Consider the following 13,722-nt stretch of genomic DNA (forward strand, 5'->3'; position numbering starts at 1 on the left):
TATTTCAACCTACTTAGGTATTCACTAATGCACTTTGCTGTTTATTTTGTGTCTCGTGCATTTTTACATTTCTTTTGGGTTGCCTTTTTCTACTCCTTTGCCTGTTGAACTTCTAGTTATCTTTTGAGTTTGGATTTTCACTCTGCCATCCTCTCTCATATTATTTATTATTCCAAGCCTTGGGTCATCTGATAAGTATGCCTTATATAGTTATATTTGTCACTAACTCAGAGATGGTGAAATGGAGAGGGTGACAGAACATTAGGGCATTTTACTAGAAACCTGCCTCCAGGTTAACATTGATCAACTAACCAATAATATTCAAGCACGGTTGTTCTAAGTGAAACTCGTAACTGCAATATTATCCATCCCAAATTTCAGGTATTTACCCCTAAGGATAGCATGTTTCTAAAATAAAGCCATCCTATATATTCCCCCCCTCCATATTATGGGACACTGATGTTACAAGTAACAAAAATCCAATCTTTGTTTGAATTAGAAAAAAGTAATTTATTGACTTACACAATTGAAAAAGGGGGGTAAAAAAATGGCTTTGGGTATTTCTAGCTCCAGGGCTCAAGGAATGGCCTCAGGATTCATTTCTTGGTTCTTTCATTGCTCTGTCAAGCTGTCTCCATATAGTGGCAAGATGGTTACTGGCAACTCAGGCTGACCGTCTCTCATCAACCCCTGCTGAAAAAAGAATGCCTATTTACCTACTGCTCTGGCAAAAATTCAGGATTAGCTTTGATTACACTGATCTGTGTTCCATGCTTTTTCCTGACCTAATCACTGTTACCAGGGGTATAGAAAACACTGCTTGGCTGGGACTTGATCTGGAGTGGGACTGGCGCCACCCAAACGACTTGGGCTGAGAGTGTGTGAAAGGGGTCCCCTACTAGAAAACTGTGTGCTGTAACCAGAAGAGGAAGGATGGGCAGGCAGAAACAATGGATGTTCAGTACATTCTCCTTCAAGTTTCAGCTGTGAAGATTAGCTATATGCAGAAACAGTCCTTTAGTCATACAGCAGGAGTGGCATTGATATTTTCTAATTACTGCCAAAACAATGGCTCAAGAGAGATTATTTTAAAATTAAATTATCAGTTTGGATGGGCATCCTCTAATACATAATTAGTTTATAGCTAACCAGTGGCAATCCTGTGGTAATTTAAACCACACTGACCTAGGTTCAAACCCTGGTTCAGCTCTTTTCTAGTTGTGTGGTCTTAGGTAGGTGACCCAACTTTGCTGAGTGTCAGTTTGAAGAATAATAATACTACCTTCACAGAGTTGCTCTGAGGATTAGAGATTATTTATAAGAATCACTTCATAGTACTCAGCATAGGATAGGCCTTTAGTTAATGAAATATAAATATTAATATAGTACATTAAGTTACCTTGGAGTAACTTTCTCAACTAATTTATCCTGTTATTTCACCAGAAATTAACTTGTATAAAGAACATGATTCTCAGTCCATGAACTATGGAATTTAAGAAATATAATAATAATTAAAATAATTTAAATTCTTTTTTAAAATACATTTATTTATTTATTTTTATTTTTGGCTGCATTGGGTCTTCATTGCTGCGCGCGGGTTTTCTCTAGTTGTGAGCAGGGGCTACTCTTCATTGTGGTGCGCTGGCTTCTCATTGCGGTGGCTTCTCTTGTTGCAGAGCACGGGCTCTAGATGCGTGGGCTTCAGTAGTTGTGGCACACGGGCTCAGTAGTTGTGGCTTGCGGGCTCTAGAGTGCAGGCTCAGTAGTTGTGGTGCACGGGCTTAGCTGCTCTGTAGCATGTGGGACCTTCCTGGACCAGGGCTCGAACCTGTGTCCCCTGCATTGGCAGGCGGATTCTTAACCACTGCGCCACCAGGGAAGACCAATAATTTAAATTCTAATCAGAGGACCCATTGTCCTAGAGTGGAAAAAATGAATTTCAATCAATTTGGAAACCTCTCTACCGTAATTTTTTGGAGCTGACCTGATTTTAGGGGGGCTTGAAGAGTGCTTATCTCATCTGCTCCGTAAGTAATTTGTACATCAGGCCTTCACTGTCTTATCTGGACCCCCATTGTTAGTACCCACAGGTTATTGTCGACATGTCTCTTGTACATCCATTTGCCTCCTTCAGATCCAATGGCTCTTTATCCCAAGCTTTGGGTGGCGGGCATGGGAGTTAGAGGTGATCGTAGGAGTCTATCTGCTGCATCTGGGCCACACTGGAGGCGGGAATCTCCTTTGTAAGGCTGTTTCTAACCTAGTCTGCCCCAATGAATCATGCAGCTGTCTCTGACATGGAGTTAAGAAGAGAACAAGGCCCCTTTGATTTTAGGTTTCTCAGACCTATTTAGTGTTTTCCCACCCTTTCTAGTATTCAGAGTACTAAAAGTAATCTTTAAGAACTCTATTTAATTTTTAGTTATTTAATTCAATTTAAGACTTTCAAGAAACAATTGTATTTGGGAATCCTTCACAACCAATGAAGATTAATTAAAAACATAATCATGCACAGTCATGCATCATAAGTCATCTTGCATTCATACATTAAAAGACTCTCCCCAAACCAAAGACTATGAAAAAGAACATATTAAAAGTGAAATGCCTAAAATGTCTTGCTCCTCCACCAACTTCAGTAGGAAATGAGTGTTTAGTAGAGCAAATACGCTGTATCGGTGATTGCCGGAGCGAGCTAGCAGCTGACAAAGCTTCTAGACTACTGTCTCTGTCTACAAAGTCATCTCTACAATTCTGATTACCACAACTTATCTGAATAAGAAATTTTAATACTACAGTTTAAAATTCTTTCAAAATTCCTCTTGTATTTCAGAAGTTCAGATCTATGATAGTGATATTTTGCTTGGGCCTTAGGCCAAATATTCACTTTAAAACGAGGCTATTCAGCCTTCAGCTAAAATGTTTGGAGTTTCTCTAAAATGGTACCTCTTCCTTAATGATTTCCTTGTAGAAATATATGATGAAAGAAATGAAGGTTTTTTTCCTTTTCAGTACAAAAACTTCCCGGTCTTCGCTCCATGATCGATATGAACATTTACATAATTTCTGGGTAAGCTTACCTCTTCTCTACTGGTTTCTTTCGAGGCTCCTATCCCACCTCCACTCTTTTCCCCCTTTTTAAAAGTCGACTGTTTTGGATCTTAAATTCCTGACTCAAAAGAGACACAGTTTCCAAACTGCTTCCGCTCCTGCCATAGTTGGCGCTTGTGAGGTCTCAAGAAACGCCTTTTGTTGGTGACAATGACTGTAAACCATAGGAGAAAGATCCTCAGTAGACTAGAAAATTAAGCAAGTTGTCCGTTTTATATTTACAATCTTCCGTTGTTTTAGAATGCATCCTCATATTTCCTGAAAATTCTTTCGTTTAAAGGCCAAACGTCTAAGACTGGCCGGCAACCAATATACACACCTTATTTTTAAATTTTATTTTTTAAATTTGTAAAATAAATATGGACCATATTACTGAAAACTTACAAAACAAAGAAAAAACTAGCACGCCACCGTCCAAACACAGCAATTTAAATCATTTTGACGAACTCCTCCCCGCCTTTGGCCTCTCGCTTCCTGCACCTTGTACCCTTGACGTTTGCGCGCAGCCGGAGCCGCCGCGCTCGGGGTGGCGCTGCCGCGCTCGGGGTGGCGCTGCCGCGCGCCGGTGCGCCGTCGCCATGGTAACCGCAGAAGCCCGGGGCCTAGGGAGTGGTGAGTCCGGGTCGGAGGGTCGCGGGTCCGGGGTCGGAGGGGCCTGGGGTGGGCGCTCCGCGTGGGCGTGGAAGAGAATGGGCATCTCCTCTCCACGCTGCTCGGCAGGGGCTGGAGGGGAGTGGGCTTCAACCGCGGCGTCCTCAGTCTTGGCCTTTGCCCCGAGCTTTGCGTAGCCGGTCACGCTCCGCGGGCGGTCCCTCGGGCTTCAGGCGGCAAGGCGAACTATGGTGCCCAGAAATGACCGGTACCCCCTCCGCCCCACCTCCGTGTTCTCGCACTGGGGCTGCCACTGTCTGTATCCTCGGGTCTTCCTTTTGTTTAATCCTGGGAGCCCAGGGCTGCCCTTTGAGGCCTTTCCCTTGAGCTGGGACTTAAAATCCTTAAGGGACTACATTTTTTGAAGAAAAAATTCAATTGGCTTAAAAGGCCCTTAAGATCTATTCCTCTCCCACAACTTCATAGTGTCTTGTCTGCCTTCCTTGCCCTTTGTTTATGCTAATCCCATTACTTGGATTGTCCTTTTCTCCTCCTTTTAAGACTCTTGCTCTTCCATACTGAAGGGTCACCTCTTCTGCGAAGCCTTTCCGGGACCTCCCCACTCGGGAGTCTAATTTAGAGGTCCAGCCTCTTTACTCTCCAAGCACCCTTTGCTTATGTCCATTATGCCCCTTATCTCACTCTGTCATTGCTGATTTACTTGTGTCTTTCCCACCAGACTGGGATGCCTGTGGAGTAGGGACCTATGTGATTTTCTATTATTAGTGCCTTAGCAGCCTCAAAAGAATTCACACTTAATAGTTAAAATTCACACTAATTCAGTAAGGCAGAACTATTCTTAATTCACAATTGAGGAGAGTAAGTTCAGAAAAGTCGCATAATTAATAAAATAAGTACAAGAGTCAGGACTAAAGCATGGGTCTTCTGACTCACAGTCATTCTGCCTTCAGAGTTCCAGCCCTCCCTCTCCCCTCTCCACACTCATTTTCTATGTGAACTGTTGGTTATATGTAGTGGGGTTGCAATTTTGATTCATGTTATAACTTTTCTGGGCAAAGAAAGTATCTATCCATACAGTAAATATTATAGGTATAGTAAGAATTAGAACTTAAAACTGAGAATTAAAAAAAGTTTATTGTTTTAACAATAACACAAATAAACCCACTATATATTAAACATAAGTTACATATTTCTCATGGGAAAAACTGTTTTCTAAAACAAAAATATTAGTGAGTTAAGTTTTTTCAATATCTAGAATGTTGATAAAAGGAAGAAAGGAAAAGCTTAAGTTTTTTCAATATCTAGAATGTTGATAAAAGGAAGAAAGGAAAAGCTATGTATGTTAGTATGATCACCCTGTTACAACTTATATTCACAGTAAAAATACTTTAAAATATTCTAAATCTTCTATGTTATAAGAAGAAAAAACCTATAGAAAATAGAATTCTTTGCTCTGTCTTCAAGGGACAATATGATGAAGGGCATAGTCAGCAATAGACCACCAAACACATGAGAGTTTACTTTTATTCTCCTAATTAGATATTGTCTTTCAAAAGTCAGGCCTAAGGATAAATGGCCTATAAGACTTCACTTTGTCCTTTTATTACAGAAAGGCTGATCCTAGTTCAGTCTAGATTTGGATTAGAACAGTCTTGGGAGCTTGCCTATAGGGTGGAGTGGCTTGAGGGTTAGTCTTAGTGCAGTGGTTCTCAGAGTATGGTCTGAGAATCCCTGGGGATCACTAAGACATTTTCAGGGAGTCTGCCAGTCAAACTGTCTTCATATTAATTCTTCGATGTTTTTTGCCGTTGCACTCTCATTCTCTCACATGTCACAGTGGTTTGCTAGAGGCCACATGACATGTGATATCACAATATCACACATCATTGCAGAGAATGCAGAAACAGATAAGAGAATCCATCTGTCTTCTATTAAGCCAGACATTAAAGAGATGTGCAAACATGTAAAATAATGCCACTCATCAATTTTTTGTCTTTATATAGTTATTTTTTATAAGCTATACTTTTATGTTAACATGTAATTGTTTTAAGATGAATTAATAAATATTTTAAAGGTTTCTCAGTTTTAATTTCTAATATGGTAAACACAGATAGATATAACCCTCATAAACAAAAACTTTTGGTGTTCTCAATTTCTAAGAGCGTGAAGAGCCCTGAGATCATAGAATTTGAGAACTGCTGCCCTAATCATATTACTTCTGGATTGATATGGAAATTAAACTCTATTCAAGGGTGTACCAAGGGTAGCTTTTAGTATTCTGGCCTGAATCACATTCCTAGATTTGATCTAATTTATCTCCAAATCTCTGAATTAACCTGAGATTAGATTGATATCTAGATGCAGAATAATCTGTCTGTAATCAAGAGTTTGGTGGTCGTAGAGTAGAAAGTCATTTACTCAAACCCTATGTAGGAAAACTGTGTATTAAAAAAAAAAAAGAACTAATAGAATTACTATCTTGTCTTTTGCTTCATGGATGCTTTTGCTCTAGGAATGATGGTACAATGATGATGACAGGGTCCGCATACCAAGTGCTCACCATGTGCTTAACACATGCATCATCTGATTTATTTTAAGTCTCAGAGTGATCATATAAACTAGGTTCTAGTGTTATTTCTAGCAGAGATTAGGTAAATTTCCCAGTATTATGTAGCTAATAAGTTGCAGGGTTGCATTGTGAACTCAAGTCTTTCTAACTCCAAAATCCGTTGCTCTTGGCTGTGAAGAAAAGCAGGGGGAATTGCAAGCCTGATGTTAAGAGTTATTGAATGCATACGACAAGCCAGGAATTGTGGTAAGTCTGAAAGTGACACAAGAGAAGCATAAAGCTTGATACTTGCTCCTATCCAGTTTACAGTCAAATTGAGTTGGTGTCTTAAGTACTTGAAACAAATAGAAAATAATACAATACCATATTTGGTAGGTTGTATGGTACAGAATATATATAATGACCTTTGAAGTTCAGAGGAGGGAGAGGCCTGGGTACATTCTAGAGAGGAGTGAAGAAATGTTTTAGGAAGAAGGTAGGTTTATAGCTTGGCCTACATAGGATTTGGCTAATAGGAGTGGAGGAGAAAAAAAGCTATTCTAGGCCTAGCAGGAATACATATGAAATACAAATAGAATTTTCTCAGTATCTTCAAGGTCTCATGTCTGGGCCCCTGATGGGCCAGTGAGGAAAGGCATTTCAAACACATCCTGCCTCTATTCTCTAAGGTTTGAATATGGATATCTTTAGTAGAATGTTCCAGAATATCATGTTACTAGTAAGGTGACAAAATAATTTATTGTGTAGTATTAATGGACGTTTTGAGAGTGAAAGAGGATTCTATTAAAAATCACACCAGGGCTGGGGCTTCCCTGGTGGCGCAGTGGTTAAGAATCCGCCTGCCAATGCAGGGGACACAGGTTGGAGCCGTGGTCTGGGAGGATCCCACATGCCGCGGAGCAACTAAGCCTGTGCGCCACAAGTGCTGAGCCTGCGCCCTAGAGCCCTTGCTCCACAACAAGAGAAGCCACCGCAATGAGAAGCCCACCCACTGCAACGAAGAGTAGCCCCCACTCACAGCAACTAGAGAAAGCCTGTGCGCAGCAACGAAGACCCAATGCAGCTAAAAATAAATTAAAAAAAAAAATCACACCGGGGAAGAGATGTCAGTGGAACTGTCCTGGGTGCAAGAGGACATATGTCACCTAAGCTATAAACCACAAGCACATGCTGTCTATAACTTCTGTTAGAGCCTCTCTTGTTGATTTCTTGGTAGAGTTTCCTTAGTGGTTATTCAAGACTAATATTTTTTCACACTGTGGGTTGCAACCCATTAGTGGGTCATGAAATCAATTTAGTGGGTGGCACCCAGCCTTAAAAAATAGATGGGATTAAAAACATCAGTATGTTACATGTAGTAAAGATAAATGATATTTTGTTTAATTATATGTATGCAAATATACCCATAAATGCAATGTGCCCAAGATAAAAATGTCCATTACTACTGAACAATTAATTCTTTGGTTACCCTATTAATAGATGTTATATATGTTTACATGTATAATTAAAACAAGATATGACAAACTACTATATGCTATGTATTAAAATTGAAGTAATATATATGTATTTGGACAGGACATCTACCTCATGGTCTAAATGAGCTGTGCAAGCTCTAGCTTTCAGGCTTGCAATCCAGTGAGAAGGAATTACACTTTTCTAGAAGTTACATACTATCAATACATATCTACTTACATCTTATTGTTTACTACTTGGACATATGGCCACACCATATTACAAGAGTGCCTGGGAAATAGTTTTATTCCAATATAAATATTGGTTTAAAAAAGTATGGTTAAAAGAAAAGAGGGAGGGAGATTAGATTTTGAGAAAGAACTAATGTCTAAGTGCTATACTTACCAGGGGCCCACATGATTAGGGAGGCTGTTTGAGCAGGAACCAAGGGAGCTCTGGGGCGCTCACACCACAAGAACCACAGCATGTTCTCATAGCAGGAAGTTCGATCAGTACACTGTTGCTGTCACTTGTTGAATGTCCTTCAAGTAACCTCATGTCCTTGTGGCCCATGTTCAAGAGTCAAGATCCTGTTTTTTTATATGTAGAAGCAAAAAAAACCCACTCATAGATGCAGAGAACAGATTGGTAGTTGCCAGAGGCAGGTGTAGGGGGTGGGTGAAATAAATGAAGGTGGTCAAAAGGACTTCCAGTTACAAGATAAATACCTTCTGGGGAAATACTGTACAGCATAGCGACTATAGTTAACAATATTGTATTGAATTGAATACAATATTGTATTTGAAAGTTGCTAAGAGATTAGATCTTAAATGTTTTCGTCACAGGAAAAAACTTTTTTGTAACTATGCGAGGTGATGGATATTAACTAAACATATTGTGGTAATCATTTTGCAATATATACATATATCAAATCATTATGTTGTACACCTTAAACTAATACAGTGTTATATGTCAACAACAACAAAAATAATACAATGATTAACAACAACAACAAAAAAAAGTCAAGATCCTGGGACTTAGTAGCTGATTGGCCGAGCCTAACTTATGTGCCTGCTCCCAAGCTTGTGCTGAGATGGAGAGAAGGAGGATCGTGCCTCTCTGGCTTCTGTAGTGGGAAGTTAGCTTTATCTCCCATTAGAAGAATTTTTTAAAATGGAGATTGGGATTCTTTAAGGAAGCGAGTGTGTGTGTTTATGTGTACAGGGATGTGTGTTGGGAGGGTGGATAGTGGATGTCAGGCACTCAAAGGATTATAAGTTTCCTCTATATTCATTCTGTAAAATGAAGGAATTGAATAAAACAGTCTCAAAGATAAGATTTGGACCAAATTTTATGGTGGAGTCATGATTGATTGGCTAACTCAACTCCCATCCCCAACCCCATCTACCTTGCTTGCTTCTGTTATTGAGACAGGAAAATCAAGAAACTTCTTTTTTTCCTTCTCTTAAATATAAGGAAACAATCTGGCCTTTGAGATATAACTGGAAGTTTGTTGGGTCTTGTTAGGAAAGATTTTTTTTTTGCTTTCCTCTCAAAAGGGATGAATGCCACTAGTGTCCTCAGGGCGATTCCCCCTTTTTACTGCCATAAATGCAGACGTGATGCCAGGAATTATGACAGTCATCTTGTCACCATTAGGCAACAGCCATGATGATGAAAGTCTTACGAACTGTGATAGAATAGAAAAATAGAGCTTAGATCTATATTTTTGAGCTGCTGAACCATCTCCACCTTTAAACTTCCTGCTATGTGAGAAAATCATCTCCTACTTTTAAAAGTCAATCCTATTATTTTTCTATTATTTGCAATCAGAGAATTCCTAACTTCAACAGATTACAAGTATTATACACATTTAGTGACGCTAGAGATTAATATAGGGCTATGGTATAAAGAAATGTTATTCTGTCTAACTAGATTTCCCTTCCTTCTGACTTGTGAATGACCAAATCTTGCCAATTCTTTATGGCGCAGCTTAAATGCCATATTCTTTACTAGAAATGTGATTCCCTTTATCCCATTTCCTGCATCTTTACTCGCCCCCTCAACACTATCCTGAATCTTGTGTTCAATCTTGCTTTTCTTCTTCTTTTTAGAATAGTGTTATTGTACCTACTTATATTCCTAAAAAGTCTATTTTAACTTAATTTAATTTTTATTATTTGAATTTTTTTCCTTGTTGGTTATTTATTTTAAATATAGCAGTGTGTACATGTCAATCCCAAACTCCCTAACTGTCCCTCCCCCCATCCTTCCCCCTTGGTAACCATAATTTTAATTGCTTTGAACTTTACAAAAATATATCTTGGTATGTTTAATCTTTTGGATTTACTTTTTTCAGCTAATACTGTATTGCTAATATTCATTCATATCGTTGTGTGCCTTAGTTATTTATAGCTGTATAACAAATTATCCTCAAAGTTGGTAGCTTAAAATAGCACATTCAGTATCTCACAGTTTCTCTGGGTTAAGAATCAGGGCAAAGCTTAGCTGGATCTTTTACTTCAGAGTCTCTCACGAGGCTGCAGTCAAGGCGTTGCCTGGGACCACAGTCATCTCAAAGTTCAACTGGAGCAGATCCACTTCCAAACTCATTCAGTGGTTGGTGGCAGAATTAAATTCCTCACTGGCTATTGTACCGAGGGCCTTGGTTCCCTCTGGCTGTTGGCCGGAGGTTACCAGGAGGTGGGGTAAGGTCATGGGAGCCATATCAGAAGCCGCCTTCCACATAGTGTATTACTGTAATTTCTTCATTTTAACTACCATATACAATTTTGTGTGAATATGCCACAGTTTATGCTCCTGTTCATAGGCATTGGGTTTTTTTTCCTGCCCAGGATTTTTGCTTTTATGAACAGTGACGCTGCAGACATTTTTGTACACATGAGAGAACCATGCTGCTCTTCTCTGAATCATCCCCAATTTAATATGTGTTCTGACAGAGTGAGTACTATTAAGACTTACTTGATTAACTTTACCAGGACTTAATCTGGTCCCTTCTAAACTCCCATAGCACTTCATCTTTTATGATTCTTAGCACTTGTCACCATTTATTACACTTATTTTGTACATGTCATATTTTCTCCTTTGAAATAGTAAGTTGTTAAGGGCAGGAAATAAATTTGATTCTTCTTTGTAATTTACATAGTGCCTATACAGCACTTAGTATATTAGTAGGCTTTCAGTAAGTATTACTGAGTGAATGAATTCTGTCTAAATGTCAGTGCCTGATTTTTAAGTTCTTAATAATCTGGCTTCAGTGATCCAACTGTATTTCTCACTTCTCCCCACCAGGGACCCTTGTTTAGGCAGGTGAGCCTCTTTAACATTCTCTTTCAATCTTTTCCTAGTGAATCTCACCCACATTGATATTTCTTCTCCTGTTCCTACTGAATTTACTGTTTACATCACACATTCAGCATTTTAGTATATATTCAGGCAGTGTGTTGGTGCACAATAAACTTTATTGATTGAATGGATGAAGTATCTTATTTTATAACTGGTTTATTTTGAACCAGTTAAGTACTTTCATTTCATTCAGTTGACTGTCAGTTGACTGATCAAACAAATAAATAAAGAAATACTGATTTGTTTGAGTAGATTTCTATTACTTTTTTTGGTCTCAGGTATTTTTGCAGTTAATGGAGTCAGAAGGACCCCCAGAGTCAGAGAGTTCAGAAAAATCAATATTTTTCTCACAGCAAGAAGAAGAGGAAGAAGATGATAATGAAGAAGAAGAAGAATCCAAAGAAGCAGAGGAAACTGCCACCATTAATCCCCTCTTACCACCTGCTCTCACAGGGGATGTAGAAGGTTTGCAGAAGATTTTTGAGGATCCTGAGAACCCTCACCATGAACAGGCCATGCAGCTACTCTTGGAAGAAGACATCGTTGGGAGAAATTTGTTGTATGCAGCTTGCATGGCTGGGCAAAGTGATGTCATTAGAACTTTAGCCAAATATGGTGTGAATCTGAATGAAAAAACCACCAGAGGTATTTTGTCTTTTTTCTCTTATCAGTATTACTTATGACTACCTAAAGATGCTATGTATTATCTTTAAATTTGGATAAATTTGATGTGCCTGCTTTATATTTTGCATATGTTTGTGTGTGTGTGTGTGTGTGTGTGTATATATATATACATATGAATGTGTGTGTATGCATGTTGATGTATTTAGTAGCATAGTAGTTAAGAACACAGAATTCACTATTTATTAGCTGTGTGACTAGGGCAAGTTACTTAATCTTTTTGTGTCTCTGTTTCATCTACAAAATGGGGATGATTGTATTTTCTTTATAGGGTTTTCCTTATAGGTTATGAGGATTAAATATGATAATAAATATAAAGTTGGTATACAGTAAATGCTCAATAATATTATTATCTCTTTCCTTTGAAGATTTGTTTTTGCAGTCATTATCCAATTAACTCTTTAAATTCAGTCACTTGTTTTTTTCAGATTGCAAATATAAAACATGGTCATTGTAGAAAATAAAACAATGATCTTTAGCAAATAGGGACTATACATTTTCTTCATGCTCACATGGAACATTTTAAAAAATTGATATGTTAAGCCATAAAGGAAGTGTCTACAAATATCAAAGAATCCGTAGCATGCAGTCTGTGGTCTCTGACAACAATAAAATAAAATTAGAAAATAGTAACAAAAAGATAACTGAAAATCCCTATAATTTTGGAAACAAAAACACACTTTAAATTATCTATTGGTGACAAAAGATATAATAGAAATTATGAAATATTTAAGTGGCAGCAGGATCTAGTTATGTCAGAACCTGTGGAATAAAACTAAAATTAAAATTCTAATTTAATGCATATATTAGAATATAAGAAATATTGAAAATTAGAAAGCAGAGTATTTAACTCAAGGAGTTAGAAAAAGAACAACTGAAAATCCAAAGAAAGAAGAAGAGAAAATAATAGAGTAAAATAATGACATTGAAAATAAAGAAACAGTAGAGAGGGAATTCCCTGGTGGTCCAGTGGTTAGTACTCCACTCTTCCACTGCAGGTGTCCCAGGTTCAGTCCGATCCCTTGTTGACTAAGATCCCTGATCCTGCAAGCTGTACAGTGCAGCCAAAAAAACCCACCAAAAGACAAACAAACAAACAAAAAACACAATAGAATCAACAAAACCAAAATCTGGTTTAGTGAAAAAGAGTTGAAAAACCTTTGATAATATTGATAGTTTTTGATACGTGATATAAGAAAGAGAGAGCATAAACAATATTTGGAATTTTAAAAATGAAGCATTCACATAGGAAAAACTAAGATTTAAAAAATTACTAGAAAGTATCATAAACAACTTCATGACAGTACATTTGAAAACTTGGATGAAATGGACAATTTTCCAATAAAATATAAATTACCAAAATTGATTCAAGAAAAAACTAGGAACTTGACTAGAACAATAGTTATTTAAAAAAATTGAATAAGTAATCAAAATCTGCCTCATTGTCCCACCCCCACCTAATTCCAAACTCAAATGTTTTAAAAGGTAAGGTTTACTACACTTGTAGGGAAAAAGTAATCTCTAGCTGATACAAAGGTTCCAGAGAATGTAAAGAGAGTTGGAAAACTACTTAACTTATTTTATGAGAGATAACTTTTATAGCAAAACTAGTTAAGGACAGCACTAGAAAGGAAAATTATAGGCCAGTCATTTAATAACACAGATGCAAACATCTTAAATAAAATATTAACAAATTGAATCTAAGATTGTGTGTTAAAACATTTATTGGACTAGGTTGGGTTTATCCCATTAATGCAGGATGGTTTTAACATTAGAAAAAAATGTTAGTATAATTCACTACATTAAAAGATTAAATAAACAAAACCACATGATCATTTCAATAGATGTAGAAAAGTCTTTTGAAAGAAAATGCAGCACTTGTTCATGATGAATGCTTTTAGGGAAGTAGGAACAGAAGAAACCTTCCTTAAGGC

General features: G+C 37.8%; 1 protein-coding gene across 1 annotated transcript in view; it reads left to right on the forward strand.

Annotated features, from left to right (window-relative positions):
• The first annotated feature begins 3,694 nt into the window (after positions 1-3,694).
• ANKRD45 (ankyrin repeat domain 45) overlaps positions 3,695-13,722 on the forward strand; it is a 55,495-nt gene continuing 45,467 nt past the window's right edge. Inside the window, exons 1-2 of the mRNA XM_061185698.1 lie at positions 3,695-3,720; positions 11,386-11,752. Of these exons, the coding sequence (XP_061041681.1) occupies positions 11,401-11,752 (352 nt within the window). The 5' untranslated portion in view covers positions 3,695-3,720; positions 11,386-11,400. The remainder of the gene's footprint in view (positions 3,721-11,385; positions 11,753-13,722) is intronic.

The sequence above is a fragment of the Eubalaena glacialis genome, chromosome 3, assembly GCF_028564815.1.
Source record: "Eubalaena glacialis isolate mEubGla1 chromosome 3, mEubGla1.1.hap2.+ XY, whole genome shotgun sequence".
NCBI lineage: Eukaryota > Metazoa > Chordata > Mammalia > Artiodactyla > Balaenidae > Eubalaena > Eubalaena glacialis.